The sequence below is a fragment of the Aulonocara sp. 'chitande type north' Nkhata Bay genome, linkage group LG9, assembly GCF_057382095.1.
Source record: "Aulonocara sp. 'chitande type north' Nkhata Bay isolate Kocher_YH1m ecotype deep benthic linkage group LG9, A_spYH_male_GT1.1, whole genome shotgun sequence".
NCBI classification, from domain to species: Eukaryota; Metazoa; Chordata; class Actinopteri; order Cichliformes; family Cichlidae; genus Aulonocara; species Aulonocara sp. 'chitande type north' Nkhata Bay.
In genome coordinates, this window is record NC_141352.1 from 9,693,603 (window position 1) to 9,718,855 (window position 25,253).

Genomic DNA, 25,253 nt, shown 5'->3' on the forward strand with positions numbered 1-25,253 from the left:
AGCTTTTGACTGGCAGGGCTCAGACGTAGACTGAGATTGAACTCATTTGAACTGTAACAAGACTTATTTAGCTGGTTTTTCGTGTTGCCAGAGAAACGCTTTGTTTTTGAAAAAGTATTAAAGACATTTCTTTATTGCAACATTTAGTTTGCAACAGATCCATGAGCCAGTCACAGCAGCAGCTTCCCCCTGCCAGGACAGCTCCTCCTGTGAGGCAGAGCTGAGGCAATGCTGGAAGCACTTTATTAGATTAGATGAGTATTGATCTATTCTGCTTGTTTTTAGCTGCAATTTTTTATTCTTGGATCTACTTGGAGTAACTTTGCATGATTTAGCTTTTTTAACTCATCCTGGACCCAAGTGCAACCCCTCAGCTCGTCCCCTGTCTGAAAAATAACATTTTACATCCTTTCCCTTTAAGGCTGCCCCACCTTTGGGCCAACTTCCTTCTGATTGGGTGAAAGTTAGGTCTGACATGTTAGGGATCTAGCAGGCAGCAGCATCTCTCTCTCTCTGTGAAGAAACCTTGGAAAGAGTCAGCGTGACAGCTGATATACATCCACTCGACCGCAGCGATGTGTGACTACAATCAGCACAGGGACGTGGATGCTAACCTGCTAATGTTAGCTGCACTCAGCGGCCAATCTGGCGCCTGAGAGTGTGCACACTTCACAAATACAGTTTATGATGCACAGTCTTTGTACAGGTGGTGTTTAACCTGCCCGTTTAATCTGTGCTCGGCTGTTCTGATATTTTTATGCTTTATAATCGAAGAAGCTGGTGTCCTGCAGCATCCCCAATCACCTGCATGCTCAGAATTTATCTGCAGATGAGCGGAGGCAGCGGCGATGTGACGTTGTTCAGCGTCATCACCAGCGTCTCAGACAAAGCCACACACACTGGGGGTTTGACCATGAGTAATAGACATGGCTGCTGTGTTTTTGTTAAATACGTAATATTTTGACATCTAAATAATTCATGCCGGTGTTGTTTTTGGCAAGCCTTCTTGCTGGCTCAGCAACATGAATGAACAATGATTTTTTTATTATGTCAGACAATGCGTGTTGGCCAGCTCGTGACCTAGTTACGCAGTTAAATAATGCACCAGCAAGAAGGTGTTGGTGAGATCTGAACATTAGTCAGCAGCTGGGGTCAGGTGTAGCTCCACGTCGCTCTCTCTGCGATGTGTAGTTAGGCTTAGATGAACATGAGCTGTCAGCGCCAACCGGACCAGTCTGTGGTTTAGTGTCGGAGTCAAGGGCGGGAATCCAGTGATAAGAAGTCATATTATTCCCCGTTTCACTGCAAAAAGAGAATGAATCTGTTTTACTTAATGCCCAGAATGGAAGTAGCGGTTCTTGATCTCTGTCTTTTACACTGTGTTTCATGTTTCATCAAAGCTGTGGACATCTACAAAACCTGCAGTTCTTCCAGTGTCCACTTGAGGCAGGCTCTAAGAATGAGTCAGTCCTGTCCAACTTTAGACTCTATAAAAACATTGTTCTGTACTTCTGTAACGTGTTCCCCAATGGTTCCAATCCCTGCTCAGCCATGACGTGGCATGTTGGCTCAACTTTGACTTGACTTTTATGATTCACACAATACATTTAAAGGAGAACAACTATCATAACCACGTTGTGTGTTCTGACTGTGATATTTAAGATAAAAGTCAGACAGATATGAACCTCGCTGAGAGCAGTAAAGTTAAGCCGGGGATGGAGACAGTGTGATCGGTGTAGCAGTTGCGTAGCAGTCTGTCACTCAGAGCTCGGGTTGCAGGTGGCTGATATCTGTTTGTTTTGCTTTAACACCGACCTCAATCCACAGCTAACACCTCCATATTAACACTGAGCCTGGGTTTACTTATAGAGATTCACAGACCACGTGACTTTTGTGCATTGCTTTGTGGGTACCCGTGGCAACAAAATCAAAACACTGCATCAAGCGCTAGTATTTCCAGCACCGGTTTTAATCCCTACTTGCATTTTATTTGCCCCAAAAACAGTGATGTACAAAACGACGGAGAACACGGCAGCTCCGTACAAAGACAGACTTGACGAAAAGGCAAAACAAAAAAAAGTACGACGAAAAAATCAAAGGAGTGAAAGGGTCAGACCCATACAAGCATACAGAGTGGAGTAAGGACGTTAGCGTGCTGCCCAGCTTTCATCACGCACATATTTACTATTATATGGTCCTAAGTGTGAGTGCATACACTCACAAAATGTTTAGTGACTTCAGATCCCTGCAACAAGCCCAGGTCCAGTTTACTTTGGTGATTTGGACTATTCCATTTCACAGCTGTTGTTACATTTTTGTCCTTTATCTCCTGTACAGGCCAACGCAATCTAATTGTTGTTTCAGGTTGTAGTGTTACACAACATTTCAGATCTAATAGAAATAAAATGAGTTTCGTAATTCATTCAGTTATTATCTTTGTTTATAACTGGCATTATTGTTTCATTCTATTATAGAATCTTATAAGAAAGATGCAAAATTGTATTCAATGGTGCTTTATTAGCTGCTTCGATGAAAAACAAATCAACAATGCAAAAAAACATCCAACAACATTGCAAAACAACTTACTGGAAAACAGTTATTCATCACTGGATTGCTTCAGTACAACACTTGGGCACATATATGCAGGACTTTTCGTGGCTGTTTTGATTTCGCTCTCTCTCTTAACCGATCAAATCTGGCTATGGTAGCAGATTTAAACTCTGTCTGACCCAGGTTGATAGAGGGCGCCAGTCTGGATCGCATTCCTGCATTTTGTAGGCTGGTTTTCCTACAAAACACAGCAAACATTAGCCCGCAAAGCTATAGTGAACAAAGCAGCATAGCGCAACAAATTCAATTCAAATAAAGACTTATTTGTAACCTACATCAACAATTATGTTATGAAAAATTACGTAATAACTACAACAGCAGACTTACCTTTGTGGAAATGCTTGGAGCAGACTAACACGTGAGCTGGAGTGTTCTGAAACGTCATATTTGGTCTGCAATCCAGGCCATCCGTCGGCTCTTTGTTACTTCGGAAACGTGGCTCGAACAATTTCTCTTCAACGACGTAATCCGATAAAAACCGATCACTTTACCCGTCGGCTTCCTGTGGCTGTCATGCGACCGGCTATTGCAGTTAATAATACAACAGCTTCTTGCCATTCTTTGTGTTTCTTTTTATCGCTGTGTGACTGTTTTCATGTGAAAGCCTGCGTGCGCTAGTATCGCCTGCCACTCGTTCCCACAATCCTTTGCGGTTTTACCCCGGAATGACGTCACATTTTCAATCTCTATAGCACCCTCTCCCTCTGTGGGTCTTTCAGGGTGTGTCTCTGTCTTTACAGTCAAAGTGGCGTCTTTCATGTTCAGCTTTAGCAGAACAGTAGAGATTAGCTGCAGATTGTTCTGGCCCGTTTCTTGATGATTCAGAGTCAAGGTTAAAGTTTGGGACGGGCTGATGTAGGCACTCATGAGTCTTTCATGTTCATTAGTTTGACAGAAACGTGTTTTCTCCTGCTGTGTGGTGAGAAGCTCGCAGTCCACAGACTTCCACTCAGGAGACGAGGGTTTGACTTCCAAGTGGGGTTACCATTTTATGATTTTTAACTATTATTTATTATCACTTTCACTCACTCTTTAGCCGGCCTCGAATATCAATAATTGTATAGAGTCTGTTATGTAACCGAATAAAGGCCAAAATTCTTTATTTTAAATGTGCAGCTGCGACAGCTGATCAGTCGTAGTGAAGCTAACAAAGCCACCGCAGCCATTCATCTCCCTCTTGTTACGTCTCTTCCAGCTGTAATTCCTTGTTTTTCCCCTCTGCTGTCGTCCTCTCTCTCTCCTCTGCTACTCTCTATATCTCTCGGCCCATCTCCCCACTCCCGCCAGCTCAGTTGTATGTAATTTATTTCCAGTACACAAACAGCTCACTGTAAATAGAAGCTGTTAAGCCGCTCCGGCACTCCAGTTTTAATAGACCCTTGGTTTGGTTATGTAATGATTAAATAGCTGACTGAGCCTTTAATGGTGTTATAAATCACTGAATGTGGTTTTTTACTGTCTTGTAAAAGATTGGAATCAGCTGGTCGTCATGCCCATGGTCAACAGCTAAGGTCAAAGGTCACCAAAGTGGCAGTCATTGGCAGTTGACCTTTAGATCCTTTTGCTCCGACTGGATGGGAAAGTTTTAAATAATTTAAGAGTGTTATTAAGACGGCATTGTTCTCGCCAAATAAAAGCTCCTGTGATTTATTGTTTGCTTGTGTTTTCTAAGCTCGGTACTTCAGGTACGCAACGGCTGCAGCCTGGATACCATCACGAAGCTTCATAATCATCTGCTGTAAAGCATTCTGGCTCCTTTTATAACACCTCTCGACCTCCCAACGACTCTAATGTCAAAATTGCTCTTGTTTAAAAGCTTCATAATTCAAATGGTCCAAAACATTTCAAGAATGCAGCGAATCCCTGCAGCATCACTGCAGCCTTTTACACGCTCGTCCTAAACAACTCTAAATGAGCTTTACATGTTTCACTGCGGTTAAAATGTAACCGTGTAGATTTGCATAGATCAGCTGCGTACAGGGACACTGCTGCTTTAAAAACAAATTCACATTAGGATGGTGGCAGAGACACAAACACATCCGAGGATTGACACAAAAGCTGAAACTGTCACTGTTGCTTTGGTTTAGGCATAAAAACTCCGTGTCCACGCTGTGATTTGGGCTAAAACAAAGAATCCAAGAAGCCTGACATGTCTGATTTCTCCGAGCTAAAGACCAACACTGTTGTTGGAAAACTATTGAGTGAGCCGCAGCGCGCTTCTTTATTTAGATCATTTAGAAACAGCTCCACCGTCAGGACGCCTGCGAGGCAAACGCTGGAGTCGGACTTTAGGTTAAAGCTCCAGCTCCGTGTTTTCACTCTGTGACTTTACTACAGCAGCTTTGCACAGTTCACACTGATCTCATACTGGGCTTCGATGCAGCCCCTCAGTTCTTCCCACAAAGAGGGTTTGAACTGCAGGTGGGCGGTGCTTCTGTGCCTGAGACGACCATATTAAGGATGTCCTGTCTTTGTGACATCATATAGAGCAGAAAGCAGAAAAAAGATCGCTTGCTGATTGCTTTTCAGTGCACTGATGTCATTTTTTGAAGCTTTGGCCATGTTTGGTCTGAACATCCACCAGTGAAGCAGGAGACAAATAAGCAACATAAGGAAAAGCACGAGTGGACTGAAGCTGGTTGGCTCTTACAGGCATGAATGTAGAAACAGCTGAGCATGTGTGTGACTTTCCTCTGTTTGTGCCAGCTGTACCCTGTCCTCACAGCTGTTTGAGTGTGTGTGCGCGTGTGTGTGCGCGCCCTTAAATGTCAGCTAGTAAAACTCACTGTGACCCCGACTGCTACCACAGTCTCAAGCTGGTGACCTCTGACCCCGGTATAGTTCAGGATCCCCGCCAGCAGATGTCCAGGTGCTGTCTGCAGAGACAGGTGGTGGGAAATGGACGCGGCGGCCTGGCTTTGATTTCTCCTGTCTGTTATGAAATGGCCGACATCAAAACCTCCCGGATTGGATGTCGATGAGCTCTCGAGCTGCAGCTCTGCAGAGTTACTTCAGAGAAACACAGAAAGGCATCCTCACCCACAGGACCAGCACTGGACATACGGTTTCATCTAAAGAAGCAAAGATCGGTTTTAACTCCTACGTTTTCAAACTTCTGCTGTTGATGTAAAGACACAGGAACCCAGGCGATCATGTGACATGATCCCCACATTAAATCAGTGTATATTAGCTTCGTTTGGGTCCTGGGACTGCCATGCATTGAAAGAAGGGGAATTATGTTCTAGTTTGCTGTCAGTGACTGGTGGAAATGTCATTTTAATAAAGCTCCAGAAGCTTCTACAGCAGCTGCATGAGCAGCACGAAACATGCAGTGATTCTTCAAAGCTTTCTCTGTAAAAAAGGGTTTTTCCTTCTCACCTTCGTTAAGGCTTGTCTGTATTTTCAGTTGTGTTTACCTCACAATATAAAGCACCTTGAGGCAGCTGTTGCTGTGATCTGGTGTTGTACAAATAAAACTGAAGTGAATTGATTAAATTCAATGCATTGAACATGGTCTGCCTTCTCTGTGAAGCATAAACCGTCCTGCCGTATGTCCACGTTCACCCTGACCTGCTCGCTCAGCTGTTTTCTGCATGTGTGATGTCATTATTTTGTGCTGCAGAAGATGTTTCTCCACTTGGAGCTGCTCATCTGCCTAAATGTAAGAGTCTGCACTTCTGCCTGCATCCATCTCTGCTGCCTTCTCGCTTGTTTCCCTCTCTCCGTCTCTCTCTCAGCCTTGTGTAAATATAAAATCTATCTTATGTCTGCATTTGTTGGATTGAAACAAACAAAAGGGCAGACTGCAGGGAACAAACAATGTTGTGTTGGTCCTCGTTAGTAGTGGACATGCCATTCCTCCTGCCTAGTGAAGACGAACAATGCGACACGCTTGGCTTTGCTGATGAATGAATGAAATGTCTTTCACTCTGGCAGCTACCTGCTGAACAAACAACTAAACACTCCATTGTTGTGGATTTTCAATTTATTGTCTATTCAGAGGGTTTCAGACGCATAGACTGTATATAAAAGATGGATTACGCCTCTGTGACATCACCATCGGTTTCAGATTTCTGCCTTTTGAAGCTTTTGTGTTTGGGCTGCCATCTTGTTGAGTTTAAGATAAGAATTCAGTCGTTTGCTTATTTTGGGCTGCAAAATATTTAATTTTGGCCCATAAACTGTTGAACCCCCAAGTGTTTTCCCTGTCACCATCTTGGTATCTAGAAACCACCAGCAGTGCCGGACCGAGGCAGCAGATGATGAGCAAACCCTGGGTTATCCTAATTCTGATTCTAATAAGGAGCATAAGTTGGAGAACTATTATCACATACCTGAAACAGTTAAATGACTGATTCAGAACGGCTGTGAACACAGGAAGCTCGGCGAGGAGACCGGACACAGAAGTCTGAAGAATCCAGTCGCACAAATGCAGCTTAGAGGAAACTCAAACATTATTTTAAATCACGCACTTTGTTCAAAGACACTTTCAAAAGCTGTTTTCCTTTTGTTTGCAAACAATATTTAACTGACAAGAAAATAACTTTTTATTAATATTTAATTATTATTAGAGTACGCTCCACGTCATTATGAAAATTCATAATAAACATTCTTGAAATGCTTTCTTTATTTTACTCGACAGCCAGTTGTTGATCGGATAAAATACTTCAAAATATTTTGCACTGAATTGTAGTGCATGGCAAACTTTATGATATTCTGGACCTTTGTTTGAGGACGTTTCTCTAACTGGGCCTCCTTAAGTTTAATTGAGTATCCCAGGACTACAGGATTTTAAAAAAGGAAAAACTCCAACGCTGTCAGGAAAGCTAAAAGCTCAAAATCAGAACATAACGCTAACAAATATGAAGAGCTCATACAGAAACACGAAATAATCCAGAACACAGAGAGCAGACTACAACAAAATACAGAAGGACAAATAAGAAGAGAACCATCACAGGAAGCCTTTCTGCAGCCAGAGGAATCGCCCCCTGTTGGCCACTAGGAGAATGCAGCTTTAAGTTATTTCCACGTCAGCTTCACTTTTTGTTGTCATTAAATTAATAAAGTGGACAAAAACAAAAGACAAAGCTGCTATCGATGGTCTTTGATCACTTGTCTTCTTTAACCCTTTAGAGCCGGTCGGAGCGGGCACGCTCTGTTTTGTGTAACTATTTTTAAATCCCGTAGCACTGCAATCACGTGAGCTAGCGCAATAATTTTTTTGCATATGAAACCGGAGGAGTTGTACTTACATCTTATGCCATCAGCTTGTCCTCGGTCACGGTTTCCTTCCACATATAGCTTTGCAAAAACTGCATAAAAAGCACTTGCAGCAACAAAAACATAATATTCCAGAAACACGCTTTGCCGATCCGATCAGCTGTTCATAACACTTCCTACGTTGGAATAGACGTCAGCGCGAACTATTGCATGTCCACCATGACCTGCCCTAAACCGGAAGTGACATCATTTTCACAGAAATGTCGTTTTTTACCATCAGGGCCTTATGAGCCTATACTGGTCTTTTTAAAAGTTATCTTTGACTTTATGACTTTCTGTGTCGTTTCTGGGATGCTGAGGACTCATATTGCACTGCTGGAAATTGTTTATTTTGATGCATATGCTGCTTTTTTGCAAATTTGCACTATAATATTTATTTTTCGTTTTTCCTGCAGTGTATAAAAATTGGTGCATTTCAAAAATAAAACTATGAAGACACTCAAAATAAATTTCCTGTGGTGGGAAACTATTTTGTGCAACTTTTTTGTATTTACAGTTTTGAGGGATAAGCCTCTTAAATTTCTCTAACTAGAAATATATGTTTAAAAAAAACGAAAACGATTTTCAATTTTTTTGTAGTTTATTGCACTTTTTTGCAATTTATGTAATTACTATGCACTTAATGCAGACATATTATTAACATTTAGGCTCCAATGGTTGTATTGATGTATATCAACTTGAAATGCTCCCAGAAATGGCTCCACAGCATGTAAAAATATAATATAAGCTCTGGCGGACTTGGTTCTATGGTAGGTCTTAAAGGGTTAAAAGAACATCATCAGAATCTTTCAAATCAGCAGATGTCAGTGATGAATTACAGAAAGCTTTTTCTACTGAGTGAAGACGTGTTAAATAAACCTGCTGATGCACTCAAAGCACAGACGCTTTTCATTAATTGTAATTTTTGTTTTTTATGTACTTGTTCTCTTACTTGGATTACAGTAATCCGATTACACGTGACTCTAATGTTCGTGAATGTGCTGCCTGCTGCTCCTCTCTGGCTCCACAATAGAAACAGCTTATGACTAGAAATACATTTAAACCGCTCATTATAGACGTCAACCGTCAGGAGGTTTTGGCCCAAGGCTGCTGCGTGTGTGTTATATTATATTATCCACTTTATGTGTGCGTCTCTTCACGTGTGTGTGTGTGTGTGTGTGTGTGTGTGTGTGTGTGTGTGTGTGTGTGTGTGTCTGTCAGAGATTAGCCGTGTATTCACGTCTGTTTAGTTTCACCTTTGCATGCGTGTGTGTGTGTGTCCAAGGCTGGCATTCGTCACAGTGGCTGCTTTCTGTTCCCAGACTCTGAATGTATTCATGAGTTAGCTGTTGACACAGGTAGTTAGCTCACCTGTCCACACACTCACACACACTCACACACACACACTCACACACACACACTCACACCCCTGCTGTGTCTTTTGTCCTGACAGTCAACAAAACTTGCCAAATTTCCTTCCTCAGGCCTCAACAGAAAACCTGTTTCCTATCCCTTCATCTCTCTCGTCCCTTTGTAGAGTTAAACTCCCATGATGCTTAGCAAACAGGGACCTTTGAAGTCCGCTGGGATGAGGGGGGACGTGAGAGGTGGGGGTGGGGGGGGATTTCCTAACGTCTAGTTTTGCCCAGATCGAACAGACGGCAGTTTTCCTAGCGGTGGGAGGGAAGGTTTGGAAGGTGGCGTCTCTCTGTTTTCTCAGCCAGGATTCCTGTCAGTTACGTAACATTAAATCTGACTCATTCAGCCTCGACTGTAGCAAAGTGACAATCGCACAAACAAAAAACGCGCAAATACATACAAACAGCTTGAACAGCGCTCATAGTAAAACAAATTCAGATGCGAGCAGGAAGCCTTACTTTACTGGAGATGTGATTTCTTATTGTCAACAGATGAAAATGTCAAGTGTGTGTGTGTGTGTGTGTGTGTGTGTGTGTGTGTGTGTGTGTGTGTGTGTGTGTGTTAGAGCTCCATTGTTGCCCAGGGACTATTAAAAACACACTCTGAAATGAAATGTGTTCCTTTATTACAGAGAAATGACAACACCGGTGGAGTTATTTAAAAGCCTTAAAGGCAGGGAGGAGGTTTGGGTGGATGGATAGGTGGACATAACAACAGAGAATGAGAATAAGAGGCTGCTGATAGTCAGCACTGGTTTCAAGGACTTTGATTAAAAGTTTGGTGACTTGCGTAAATCATTTACACACTAGAATTTTTCTTTTTTATGAGGTTAAATCTGTTACAGTGTATTTGTTGTGTTATGTTGTGGTTATGGTTGTTGCGTTGGTCACTGTTAGCATTAACTGTGACATCAGCACACCCCTGTAAGTATTTATAGTTAATGATAGATCTGATCCAGCTTCAGGGCTGGAATATGATTAGAAAAGCGATTGATTTTGGCGCATGCCTCAGTTCACAAGCATGACAACACTGAGCCAGCGTGGAAGTACCGTTAACCTTCTTTAATGGCCAACAGGGGGCGACCTGTAGAAGACTCATCTTTCTTTTCCCGTTCCTTCAGTAGGGGAACTCCTACTGGATTGATGGGTTCAGTCACTAGTTTTGAGTCATAATTAATACAACATTAACTCAGTTTTGTTAATTAAAGTCAATCTAAGAGTCAGAAGGAAGAGTAACCAGGATTGTGTGTGGTTTCAAAATCTGTTCCTAACCTCAGTTGTCAAAGTGAAAACACTCAGCTTGACTCTTCATAACAGGTCTGTTCTAACCACTACAGCCATTTTTATACTGTTAATGAGAAAATATTAAATAGCAACTGAAAAACCTCACTTTTTGACCTATCAGTTGGCAGCATGTTCAGACTGATTAGCCTTTAGTGGTTTGGCTTAAACACTCTGAGTCAGAATGATTTTTGTTTTCATAAATACAAAATAGAAGAATAATTTAAAAACAGCTGACGTGTATTGATTGCTCACATTAGTGCTATGATTGGCACTAATGAATACTTTCACTCAGAGTTAAACTGACTGTTAGCATTAGATAACATTAGTTCAGGCAAGACGCAGAGTTAAGCTCAATCCTGTTAGCTGGTACCCTTCTGCATGCATTCAAGTGGTAGCTCCAGTATAGGGCAGGTTACATAATTGTCTTTAACCTTCCTACAGTAGTTGTTGCATCTGCAAGCTGCTTTCCAACCCACCCTCACCTAATCTGTGCAGGCGTTTTCTATTCTTCTTTATTTATTTATTCATTTTAATCGTGAGTAGGTGATATTAACCAGTCTCAGGTCGATGTGGTGAAGGTGACGAGTCCATGACTGGTTGTTTGTTTTTGTTTTATTCAGCCGAAAGACGACATCAGCCTATCAGAGGGCAGCACGGTGGACCTGAGGAAGCCTGGAGAGGAAGAGGATGAGTACTCAGAGATGGCTGAAGAGGCGATGGACCCTGACAACTGTTTCCCAGATAGTAAGCACACACACAGACACACACACAATTAAAGACAAGCGCCCTAATTTAAAGGATGATTTTGATTGGCTGCTGCTGTGCATTTGAGCATGTGTTGTGTCCCTGAGATGGACTGGCAGCATGTCCATGGATGCCTCCCTGTTGGAAAAGTAATACTGCAAAGAATAACTTCCTTAATCTCCCCATCCACAGATTTTTTTTGTCCTTGTCAGCCTTTATTCATTATCTTTAAACTTCAACAACTCCGATGTCAAAAACGACTAAATCTGCTGAAAGAATTCTTGTATTTAATTAACCCTCTGGGGTCTAAATCTTCATAGGTGATGACGCCATCCCGGTCACTGTTAACCCCAGTCATTATGTTCCTTATAGATGTTCAGCATCTATAAGAGTGGGAGTGTTTTTTATCCCTCTGTTGCTTTTGAGGGGTTCTTCTGTTTAGCTCCATCTCATCAAATCACCGCACATTCCAGTAAGCAACCTGTGTGTGCGATAACCACACCGAGACCATGTCTTTGGACAGAATGCCTATATTGTGCTGTGAATGTGGTGGTATCGATACAAGTACCAGTAGTGTTAAAGCTCAATGTCAAACCTGAGAAATCAACAGTTAATCAATAGTTAACCAAATAAAGCAATCAAATGTATCTTTATTTTAATGGAATAGTTCGAAAGCTACATCGTTTGTTACATTTTTACCAGAGTAATTTGTAACTTGTTACAACATTCCCAAAACCACATCCTTACTGCAGCTCCACCATGATGCACATTCACAAGATTGTTTTCCATCGTCTTAGTTTCTAAAACAGTGTACTTTACCGTTTCACTTCATTAAGCGGATTTCTTCAGTTCCTTCTTTTTCCATGTTTTAATCCAGCTTTCATATCAAGTTGTAATTCTACCACCATACTGGTCTTCACCAGTACAATCATTACATTTCTGTATCTCAGGATCTGTTGAAGCTGTGGAGCTGTATCCTTTCAGACTCTCGTGGTTTCACTCGCCATGAGAGCCCGCCCACACCTCCCACTTGCCCCAAAACTTTCAGCAAGAGATTTATGATCCTGTTCTGACTAACCCAGGTGAAAAGCAAACACCTTGTTTCCTTCCTGACTCAGCCGGTTTCCTCCTGGAGTGCAGAGATTTGTCTTAGACCCCGTTCGGCGCAGGCTAGTGTGGCAATGATGCAGAGGCACAGGGGAGCAAGAGAGACTGGGGGAACACTGGAGTTTTATTGGGCTAACATCAGCCAATGAAGGGCAAGCTCATGGAGAGCGGAGGTGAAATATGATGTATTATGTTCTAACGGTAGCTGCAGAACTTCAGGCACATTTATTTCTGTCTGTATGCAGATGACACACAGCTGTTCATTTGCATATTGCCAGATTTCATTTTCTTCACATGCACTTTACACAACGTTGTACCGAGATAAGAAAGATAAGGCGGAGCAGGTCATTATCAGAGCAAAAGAAGAGAGTAGCTGTGATTTATAGGAGCTACAGCGGGACAGATGGTCATCAGTCAAATAACCTGAGGTCAAACATCATCCTTGCCTTTGCTGCTCTCTGAAACAACGCTGCAAACCAACGCACAAAGACGTGCAGTGCCTGACTTTCAAAATAAATGTCCTGGGGTAGTTATAGGAATTGAATACATATTTTCAAAGTAAAAGCTGAGATAATTTAAGCTTTGATGTGGAAAAGCCTCCAAGCTTTTTGCTTTTTGTGATACAGCTAAATAGTCCAGTTCTTTTGTTTTGCTGTACACTAAAAGTTTAATGAGTCAGATTATGAGAGTGACACTATTGATGCAGCATTTAAAATGCATTCCACAGATTGTACTGCCATCGGCCTGTACACATAGGATCTGTGGGGGTGTCCTGTGGGGCACTTCAGCATTAGAATTGGATCCTCTGAGATAAGATCTGTTTTATTGATCCCAATAGGGAAACTCATTCCCTGCATTTAATCCATCCTGAGATTTCAGAACTGCAAAGCCTGGGGACCATCTGCAGCTGTAAGCCAGTACTGTAGTCAAGAGCACCGTCACAGGTGAATGAGGCAAGTTTTTGATGGGAGGAGAGACCAGAGCTCCCCAAGGAAACCCATGCAAGCACACATAGAAGGTGCGAACTTTTCACAATAAGTCCCAGGATCCAACCGCTGAGAAGCAACAGTGGCAACCACGTGCTTCAGGGCTTACGTAACCGAACGGCCTCCACGGCACAACCAGTTCCAGAAAGTCTCGTGGATTCTTGATTAGATTGGGGTTTTGAAAGTATGGGGGGCAGCTCGTTGGCTATGATTAATGTCATGTTCCATGAGTCGTTTAGCTGTTGTTGTAAAGTTTGGGTGGCTGCATCCACATGAAAACCACGATGCACAGTTCACTTTAAATTGAATCTGCATGGATCTTTTTTGTGGTTTCAAGTTCCAGTGAAAGCATCTTTTGTATTATGCAGATATGAATGCAACTTAATTTGATTAGAGACGTGTTTAGCTATTTTTCTTTGTTGTGGTAGTACTTATACATTCAATTAAGTGCACTCCCATCTGGTTTAGTTCACGTATTTCCCAAAATGATGGTAGAATCTGGACATGTTCATCTATTGCTGCCCTTTTGGTCACGAGCTTGGTTTAAAGTACAAAGCCTCTGACTTGCTGGGAGTGGAGATGCATCCCTGCAGTCACATAATGGTTCCACTAACCACAAGCCCATCCCGCCACCCACTTGCCCCAATACTTTCACAACGAGATTTATGATCCTGTACGGACTAACCCAGGTGAAAAGCAAACACCTTGTTTCCCTCCTGACTCAGCCGGTTTCCTCCTGGAACGCACAGATTTGTCTTAGACACAGTTCAGCAAAGCCAGCATGCCACAAAAGAGACACATGAGCTGTCGGGGGGATGGTTTGCACATGTTGGTAAAATGACTCAAAATGCATCGATAACTAATTTAATTTCGTCAAGCTTTTCAGTTAAACCTTTATGTCTGTATTTGGCTTTGGGAGGTAATGTGAGGTTACAGTGGGAAGAGGCTCAGAAAGAATCAGGCCAGCCAGCTGGAAAACCCTCTCTGTGGAACACCTGCAGAGAATTCATTAGTGAGACTCCATCGTGTAATATGCAGTGTTTACAAGTGACAAACATCTTGAATGATTCAGAGCAATTAGACAAACTGTAGATTATAACAATGCAAGCCCCATGCTTACAAAAAAAGTATCTACTTTTGTGTCTATTTATCAGTTTGTTAATAGATAATTAAGAATACAAATAAATGCTACTTCATAAATTGGACTGGATTTTGCCAAGAGACTCTTTCCAAGACTATGTTTTCTGTCATGTGTGCCGTTACAGTGTTGGATGCTCTTGTTAAACATGGCCAGGATGGACATAGCCAAGGGGTCAGCATTTTGGCTGCCACAATTTTGACTTGCTACTACCAAAGCTCTGTGTCCAAAGTGTGAAGTTGCCAATACCTGCATTAGTGCTACGTAACAGACTGCTAAAATCCTTGAATTTAACTCACTGAAACTGAAGCACAGGCTTTTTGTACCATCTGCTAGTACAATTACTGCACAGACAAGCCCTTAACCTTGAGCCTGAATTGAATCTGTTATGAAAAACTGGCTGAAATTAGCCACAGAGGCCAAACCGTTCTTCATAGCAGGCTGTAAACATGTTTATGTCTGCTGTACTCTTGGACATTTTGACATGGAAGTCTGTGAGACTACAGTTACTTCCACACTGGCTTTATTCTTCACCCACATCGACTGCCATTTGATAACCTTTAATATGTCTAATATGGTCATTTCAGGCTGTGAAAGCAATACAGAAGCCACACTCACCAGCTCTTCAAACTTTCTATTTAAAGGAGAGCCAATAAGAGTGAAGCGGGCTTAAAGGAGTGTGTTTCAGGCACCATTTTTACCTCCCCCTCCCCTTCAGAGTGAACTGAGAGGCTGTACCAAGGTCTAGTGTACGGTAAACAAGGATTATTATGAACTATGACTTATGCAAAGCCACTCTATTAGAGTTCAAAAAGCACAATGGTTAGCCTTTAAGATCAACAGAAACAGTTTGACTTTTACACTGTTGGTTACCGAATGAAACAGTGCAATGCACGAATGGCCCACATATTATGATTCCCCACAGGAAGGAAATAGGTTTTACAGCTTAAATACTACCCAGTAAAGACACCCTGCATGCCAGAAGCACTGGACATGAGACTGTACTGCCACACAATTGAGCACTAACCATATAGCACATGGACATGAAAGCCTTCCCAGAGCGTTCTCACTCCCGAGTCGTAACATGTCGACGTTTTGTCACGTCCCGCGGCGTTCCTGAGGAACGCGAAAGGAGACCTTCGGCGTTCTTATGGTACGCGGCGGGTTATGGCTGGAATCCAGTGAATGACACTCCCGCGGTAATAGACGTTCCAGCCCTGTATTCCAGCCCTAAACCTAACCTTATCCCTAGCCCTAACCATAACCTTATTCCTGACCTTAACCAGGTCTTTAATGATGTTAAATAGCGTGTTTCTAAGCGATTTGAAGAAAAAGAGCGAACATGTGTAGATTCAGTCCAGACGGTTCTCATATGTCCTCTTTTTTCCGAGGTCGTCATTTAGGAACGTGGTGGGTAGCCGAAAGCGTAATATGGTGACGATTTGTCACCTAGCGTAAAATGTTACGCTTTGGGAGTGAGAACGGGTTGGCCTTCCATACATAATAAACATAATTCACTGTGACACAATAGAAGAAAGGCTCTTGATATTGGTAATTCTGACCCTGGTATCGCTCGGTACTGGATCATATTTTGCAGAGGCTCACTCTCCATCACTTTCCAGTGTTAAACCAAAGCGGGGCCCGTTCCCAGCGAGCGGTGCTTTGTATGAAAGCGGCTGCCAAACAGCAGATGTTGTATTAGCTTTGATTCATTTAGAAGATTGATGCGTCCATCGCGAATGTCCCAACACGCCACCCGCTTCTTCCTGATTCAGCAGAGTCCTTCACAGCAGGCAGACGTTTGTCACCGGCTGGACTCGGATCAGCCGCTGGAGCAGCGACAGCAGAGAGATGAACACGAACGAAAGTCCTTCTTTATGCTGCAGTCCTGTCACCTGTGTGTCTGTGTTAAATACTGATGAAAAAGGGAAAGAGGAAAATCAAAGAAGGAGAACATGAAACCAATAAGAAGAAGAAACTGAACAGAGAGGAGATGAAGGGAAGAGTGGCTGAAAAACAGAAAGGGAGGAGAAAAAATTCTGTGAGAGAACAAGCCTCTTACTGTCGACCCATCTGAGGTTAGCTTTTGTTTAGGTCTAATGCTACAGAGCTCCACACAGACAAAACTGTATTAAAAGGGCTGGAAACTAACTCTAAGTTGGTTGAGTTTGAGACCACGTGTTACTCTGAGTGACCTGGCGGGCCATGCGTTGCCACTGACTCTCCTCTCCAATCGGTTTTAACAAGAAGAGTCATCGAGATATTTTCACCTCCCTGACCCTCGATGGGTCGCCGGCAAGCGGGTGCATGATAAGAAGCTATAGACGAGAGGAGATTAAAAACAAATGAATAAGATGTGAAAAGAGACAAAAGGAAGTGAGAGAAAGTGCAAAACAAAGCGGACCTTGACGGTATGAACCTCACTCTCCGTACCTCTTGGAAAAAAATGTTGTTCTGGCTGATACAGAAGATGTGATGATGAAGATCGGAAGGGTGAAGATGAGGATAAAATGTGCGAGAGAAAAAGAAGAAAGAGCTGCTAATTAGAATGAAAAAAAAAGCTCAAGAGAACAAGTGAGACGAAAGGAAAACAGAAGAGAGAGGAACAGGAAGCGAGGACAGAAAGGCCCAGAAGGAAAGATGATGATGATGATGGTGGTGTTTGACCTGTTGACCTTTTGACCTTACTGACATCAACAGATTTTTGGATAGAGAAACAGATTTCGACCTCCGGCGTGCTGCCGCTGTTGCCGCCTGGCTTCCCTCCTGACTCAGCTCACAGTCCCTTTACACACTGGACCAGTACCACCAGTATGCTGACACAGCTATGTGCTGCTGTGTGTGTGTGTGTGTGTGTGTGTGTGTGTGTGTGTGTGTGTGTGTGTGTGTGTGTGTGAGGGGAGCAGTGGTTCCGGCGACTCGGCCAGCTGCTGCAGAAGTAGGCCAGGAAAATGACTAACAGCAGCAGGCAGGCACCAGCTGTGTGTGTATATGAATACGAGGAGGAAGCAGTTTACTTTGCTGTGTGTGTGTGTGTGTGTGTGTGTGTGTGTGTGTGTGTGTGTGTGTGTGTGTGTGTGTGTGTGGCCATCTGGATGTTCAGGACAAAGGCAGAGTCCCGGGAGTGTTTTAACATCTCCACGCTGCCCCACGTTTAAACCCACGGTCAGGCGGTCCCCACTCGTAACAGCTTTATATGGATTTATTGTAAACAGATCTCCATCCTGATCTTCTCACAACTCATCACACATGGTCAGGGTGTGATTACGCTATTGTAATCACATTACGTTTTTCAGTTACCATTATGTCGTTACTTGCGTTACAGAGGCTGGGCAGATAGAAATGGGAGAGACACATCAAACAAACGTTCTTTTCTTTCTGTGCTGCAGTCAGCTCGTTTCAGTTTGCGTGCTGGCAGGAGGGAAATGCCGGAGCGTTACGCCGATACAGCTTTTGAGGAACTTATTTATCTTCATTACTTTTATTTTTGTTGCACAAAAGGACGAGAGCGTGATGGTAAAGTGGAAACTGTCCAGGACAGAAACCGCCGCATCGTGCCGCTAACACAACTTCAGCTCTTTGCGAGCATCTGCACACGGACGAGCTAATGCTAAGCTAGCAGAGCGATCTTACACCTGAAACAAAGGTAACAAAGGTAACAGTGATGGGCAGTCGGGCCCAAAGGTTTGTAACCTGTTCGTGTTTTTATAGTAGAATCACCATGGTGATTGATTGATTGATTGATTGATTGAATCTTTATTTTGAACATGTTGAAAAAGTATAAAAAAAATAGAATTAAAAGAGACAAATGAACAAAGCAAACAAAAGGAAAACGAGCAACCACAAAGTGATGGCTTTGAAGTGTCTTTGTGCTGGTTTTGTTGTTTCCTTTGTGCTTTGTGTTCATACAAAAAAACTAATAGAAAGATTGTATGTGGGTCGTCATTAGGACAAAGTTTTGTGTTGGTGTGTGGGTCTGTAGCTTAAGTGTCATATTGTTAAGTTATATTAGAGCACTAACTAACTAACTTTCAGGCCACTTTAGAGATGATCGGGACTGGAGTGTTAATGCCACAAGTAGCGTAACAAATTACTTTCTTTAGGAACTCAGTGTTTAACGTACTGCATTACTTTAAAAAACAGGAAGAAGTCATGTGAAATATTACCTGATGGACTTGATGTGTTCTGTAGTTTTACTATTAATCCTGGGTTTGAATGTACACATGACAACAGTGAGTAAAGAGTAAAAAGACATATGAGGAAAGATAAATAAGAAGAAGGAAGGTTCAGCCTCTTTGAGAACATTAAAATCGCACAGATTCAAACTTTTCTTGCTAACATGCAAATGCTGGAGCAGTGTTTTTAATCCTCACAGCGCTGCAGTGTCAGCTTTGAAGAATTGTTTCTGTGCGTCTTCATGTCTTTGTATATATTTATATACATGTGGTATATGTGTGTGTTCCTCCATGCTGTGATTACAAAGCACAAAAAGCAGCGTGCCTCCCTGCTGCTCCCTCTAGCTGTCAGGAAGACAGAGTGTGTGTGTCGGCCTGAATGGCGACGCTCCCCTGCCGCTAATTATTCATCAGGCGGGAAGAAAGGTCGGTCGAACGGGGAAAGCTCAGCGAGTAGCGCTAACGAGCCGGAGAACGGCAGCATAAAGAACCTCCTCAGATGAATGAAGGTCATCGGTTCGCTTTCACATTTCCTGCTTTTACCTGATCAAACCAAACAAAGGCCTCTTTATTTCTGCTTTAAAGGGGAAATAATTACCCGAGCATTCAGTGAGGGGAAGACAGCTCCAAAAGATGTACTTGACCCTGTGAGACCTGAGCTCTGAAGCAACACTCACACTTTCTGAGAGGAAGTTCACATGTGTGCAGTTGCAAGTGGGATGAAAGGGTCAGTGTTTATCTGCGGGAGCTGATAAAGGTCGCGTGTTCGCTTTTTTAAAGCACACACTGAAAACAGAATCTCCTCCTTCTGCTCAAGTGTGAATCGACTTACATGATCACCTGACATACATTACATGAGATATATTAAAGATGACTTACATCCTCGAAACAGCTTTGAAAAGGTTAAAGTTGAACATATCACAACAATCTGCCTGAGCGAAACAAACCCAGCAAACTCAAAGTAATCCTATACTTAATGCACTTCATAATAAACATTGTGCGGTCCTGCTTTACAATTTAATGCAATAATGCAAGAAAAGAGGAAAATTTGAGGCCAATTCAGCTCCCAGACTCTTGTAGTACTGTATGACACCGTGCTGTGAGAGTAGTTGCATTGTGCAGTTTAGCATCGTCTTGCTGACATATGCAAGCCCTCACTGAAGGATCTGAGAGGATCTGTTGCCTTTCCAGATGTGCAGCCTGCTAATTCCTTACACTCCCATCCAATCAGAGATTCGGGCTTTTGAACTGAGCGCTGATAACAAGTCGGATGGCCCCTCTCTTCTCTTTAGTTCAGAGGATGTGCCGTCCACCTTTTTGACAGCAGTGTTTCTGGATCGCGTTCCCATGTCCTTTCTTCTCTGCACAATGACGCGTTAACCTGCGTGTGTGGATGGGATGGTGAGCTGTGTTCCCAGACAGGGATTTCTGGAAGCATTCCTGACCCCATCACAGAATCAGGTTTTAAATGTTGTTCTGCCTTTTTGTTTAGTTCAGATTCTGATTTTTTTATTGACATGAAATTAATATGATGTGATGGCCCATTTTAGCCCATATAGAGTGGTTGCTAGGTAACACAAAGATGTCATAATATCTGATATACATCAAATCCTTCAGGGTCCTGCCCGTTAGGTCACTCGGTTCCTGCTGCTGTGTAGTGTAGTCAGGATGGTGACTTTTAGCACGTTATATCTCTCTCCACCACATTTCTCTCAGTGCGTGTTCTTCATGAGATTGCTCAGTGGTTTTATTTTACTGCATTTACTACCAGTCTCCCTCTGGCTTTATGTTTTGCTTCCATCATTGTCATCAAATTAAAAGTAAAATGTGCAAAGTGAAGTCTTTTGGGGGCTCTTGGTGGAAAAAGAGACCCACATCAGAGCAGGTTTGGTTGCTTTCAGTCGTCTCCAGGTTGCTGCTGTAGTTTCAGTATTTTCCCCGGGCCCAGAGCCGACACACACGAACAGGCTCTGATGTCCTGGCACAAACATTCACTCACTCTTATCTCCACTAAAACACACACACACACACACACACACACACACACACACACACACACACACACACACACAATGTACATATATGTGCTTTACAGGTGTGCACACAGCAGGTCATCATTTAACATGAATGCAGAAAATGTATCAGCTCCACTGAAGATATAAACACAGACATTCACTGATTCAAGTCGGACTCACTCTCTCCCGCTCACACACAAACACACAGACAGACACATCTGTACTAACAGTGAACGTTAGATTAGCTGCCTCATTAGTCCTCTAAATGCCAGCTCATTGGTTAATGTTTTGATGCCACGCGACACACGATTGAGACAGAATATGCGAGTGTGTTTCTGCCTCGGTGGGCAGCGTGTGATGCCTGCAGAGGCGGCAGCAGCAGCGTTTGCTGCTCCTCTAACTGAAAGGTCTCAGGTATGAGCCGACACAAGGTGGCTGCTGAAGGGCCCCTGAGCAAGGCGCGAACATGCCGCCGCCTCCTCTGTCACACTGTCGCATGGATCTTTTAGCGCTTTGTCTTGATCATTTAAACGCTTCCTCCTAATGTGAGCCGAGATGCTGAGGACAGCATGTACTGAACCTTTCACCCACCAGAGGTAAATCACTGTGGACATCTACTATTAAACAGACCCAAAACTGCAGTTCTTGTTTAAATATTTAGTCATTTTGATCACATTATTCATTTTTTGAACCACTTTCCTCCTCACATCTTCAAATTACAAGGGTTCAGTTTGAAATGTGAAACTTTCCTGCAGCCGACTGAAGCCTTTAGTTGATTTACGTCCATCAGCAGCTTTACTTAATCTGTATCAGAATCAGAATATATTATGAATCCCTGAGAAAGTTATGAGGTATTAAAGCACAAGCTGTACCTAATGAAGTGACCCCGTGAAGGTATATATAATTCATTGACAAAGGGGATAAGTACAGGATCTATTACAAGGAGAAACTAAAGAAAATAAAAGGTTATTAAGTGTATAATTATTGTAAATGCATGGTCATGGGCATCCTCCAGCACCTTCACAGCCTCTGCTCTTTATGTCTTTACTTAGTTGACTTTACTACTCGCCCGACTGTTTATTAACCTTTATTTTATTTTAAATGTGACATTAGTTTTATATATGAAGACGAACGTAGTATGCAGAGCGTAGGGAGCTGAGGCTGATGATGTCAGCTCACTCACTCGCCCATCAGACACCTTTTGGAAGAATATTCACATTTGAACTTTCTAGAATTTCTGCTGATATAGTATAGGTGTGTGTGTGTGTGTGTGTGTGTGTGTGTGTGTGTGTGTGTGTGTGTGTGTGTGTGTGTGTGTGTGTGTGTGTGTGTGTTGAGATTGTAACATTTATGTGGAGGCAACAAGGATCAAATGCAATCACCTGGCAGGAGATCATTCAGGAGCGTTTTCTCAGTAGCGTTCAATAACGGATCAATGGTGTGCACAGCAGAGATCGAGAGTAACGAAGGAGGCGTCAGGTTGACCAACAGGTGATGTAACGAGACATTCAGTAAGAGTTTATAGCAGCAAATGTGTTTATTAAGACTGCAGTCAGTACAAGCAGAGGGGGTTTCCTAATGCACACACGCGCACAGATAATAACTCTTGCCAAGTGGGCTGATTGAGTGTCGGATTACTGTTCACTTGTTTTCATTGGATTATCCGACTGACATATTGGAGAAAAGCCTATTAGTAGCCATGGAGACAGAAAGCCGGGGTAATCAGAGCTCTAATTACAGGCAGGCGAACGCGGCAATCAGCAGAGTGAAGAGCAGCTTGTGATTTTTTTCATTCTGTTTGTTATAGGAAACAACCATGAAACCAGGAGAAAATGTTTTCACTTACTGTACATAAAGTGACATGTGACTACATATTTATTACGGCTCATCTTGATGGCAGTACTGGGGTGCCTTAAAGTTGAAGGCATTAAGTCTTAACAACTAAAATGAAACAATGATAGAGTTGAGCTGCCTTTCTGTAAAAGCACAGTAAAAGTTTGGTGTTCATCAGGGCTCCACTCTTGGGCCACAGTTATTCCTCTTCCATATAAATGGCTTAAATCCAAATATATAGTTCTCTTTATATTTGCAGATTTTCCTTTTTGTTTAAGTCTAAATTTCAGTCATTGAAAAAGAATTCTGGTGCAGTTGAAACAAAAAAAAAAAAAAAAATTTTATCAGAAAAATTCACTGACAGTTCTTAAATCATCAACTGGTGTTAACTGAAAATCGGTTTACTTCATTTTTTTAAACTGTACCCAAAAGCTTGCATTGTTTCCTATAATAATACGTTTGAAGGAAACAGAACTACAGAATTTGCCTGAGAATCCCAGGGTTTGCAAACAAGCTGGCATCTTCCAAGCAAGCTACAGATGATTCAGCAGCTTGCTATCAGCCAAATAGAATGCAAGGAGGTTTTTGGTTGCACTTATAACCCTTCAAAGCCGGTCAGAGCGGGCACGCTCTGTTTTGCACAACTATTTTTTAAATCCCGGTAGCACTGCAACCACGTGAGCTAGCGCAATAATTTTTTTTGCATACGAAACCGGAGGAGTTGTACTTACATCTGATGCCATCAGCTTGTCCTCGGTCACAGTTTCCTTCCACATATAGCTTTGCAAAAACTGCATAAAAAGCACTTGCAGCAACAAAAACATAATATTCCAGAAACACGCTTTGCCGATCCGATCAGCTGTTCATAACACTTCCTACGTTGGAATAGACGTCAGTGCGAACTATCACATGTCCACCATGACCTTCCTGAAACCGGAAGTGATGTCATTTTCACGGAAATGTAGTTTTTTACCATCAGGGCCTCAGGGCCTATACTGGTCTTTTTAAAAGTTACCTTTGACTTTATGACTTTCTGTGTCGTTTCTGGGATGCTGAGGACTCATATTGCACTGCTGGAAATAGTTTATTTTGATGCATATGCTGCTTTTTTGCAAATTTGCAGTATAATATTTATTTTCGTTTTTCCTGCACTATATAAAAATTGGTGTATTTCAAAAATAAAACTATGAAGACACTCAAAATAAATTTCCTGTGGTGGGAAACTATTTTGTGCAACTTTTTTGTATTTACAGTTTTGAGGGATAAGCCTCTTAAATTTCTCTAACTACAAATATATGCTAAAAAAACAAAAACGATTTTCAATTTTTTTGTAGTTTATTGCACTTTTTTGCAATTTATGTAGTTACAATGCACTTAATGCAGACATATTATTAACATTTCGGCTATAATGGTTGTATTGATGTATAGCAACTTGAAATGCTCCCAAAAATGGCTCTACAGCATGTAAAAATATAATATAAGCTCTGGCGGACTTGGTTCTATGGTAGGTCTTAAAGGGTTAACCAGCAACTGCCAACAATGTCCAGACCACTCACCAACTGGTTGAGGAATAGTTATTTTTCTGTAGGGACTGGAAGTCACCAGGGGGTCGCCAAAAAGTCTCTACGACTGTGTGACTGAGGTTTAATTGACATCCGGTGGTTCATAGCAAAACAAACTGTCAGCAACTAATAAATACTCAGAGAAATCAAAAGGGGGGAAAAACATTTTTTCATGTTTTAAGTGCCAGCTTTTTATAGCCCACAAGTGAGAAGTACCCACAGTTCATGTCATACCAAAGGAGTATTTCTTTTCAGCTCTCACCATCACAGCATTCAAACATTACCAACTCACCAGCACTTGGTTATCAAAACCGTGAGATGCCCTACCCCTAATTCTTAAATGTTAAAATAATCCCGCTTAAACCTACGGAAGCAGTTTCAAATGGAGGAAACACGAACTCTGTCCATTCATCCATCATGCAAGTGGGAAAAGGCCTGCATGAAATAACATTTGTTAACAGATGCTGGGGTCTTGTCTGATTTTAGCAGGAATGAATATAAAACACAAGCATCAAATTCACATGGCTGAGAAATTGCCATTAGTAGAAAAAACTATAGTTGTGTAGCTACTCCTGGAAAAATATGGATGGGGAAGTTGTTGCACAACAGATCATAGAGTTGAGTCATGACCTACCCCTCTCTGTGTGATGTCACCGCTGAGCCATCACTCTCCACTGACCACATGCACTTGATCAAGTTGTCAAGCTCATTCCCCCATCTCCACTGTCAGTTACTAAGCCATCATCATGTCTTGCCAAAGGGAACGTCAGCATCCCTAACTCAAGCAATCATTGTCTTGAAGTTCCCGGTCCTGATTGTGAGTCAACATCAGGTTGCAATCTGCTGTTCTAGTAGCCCAAACTGGCTAGCAGCAAGCGTTTAATGGGCGATAAAGCAGGAATAGCGGGAATCTGATCCTCGCTTCATCAGCACTTACTCATAGGATGATGCACGGCAGTAAGTAACTGGCTGAGTGATAATATCACTGCATTTCAACGCAGCTCAGCAGTACTCAGTGTACAAAGTGACGACACGCACTGATAAAAAAAGAGAAGCACAAAGCTGTAATGTGTTTTTCATCTTAGGATCTTTTTCATCAGAGTTTAAATGACAGACGCAGAT

At 42.4% G+C, this 25,253-nt stretch overlaps 1 protein-coding gene across 1 annotated transcript in view; it reads left to right on the forward strand.

Annotated features, from left to right (window-relative positions):
- LOC147321604 (sodium channel protein type 3 subunit alpha-like) overlaps positions 1-25,253 on the forward strand; it is a 270,039-nt gene that overhangs the window by 207,947 nt on the left and 36,839 nt on the right. The window contains exon 23 of the mRNA XM_086305639.1: positions 11,192-11,315. Within this exon, the coding sequence (XP_086161765.1) occupies positions 11,192-11,315 (124 nt within the window). The remainder of the gene's footprint in view (positions 1-11,191; positions 11,316-25,253) is intronic.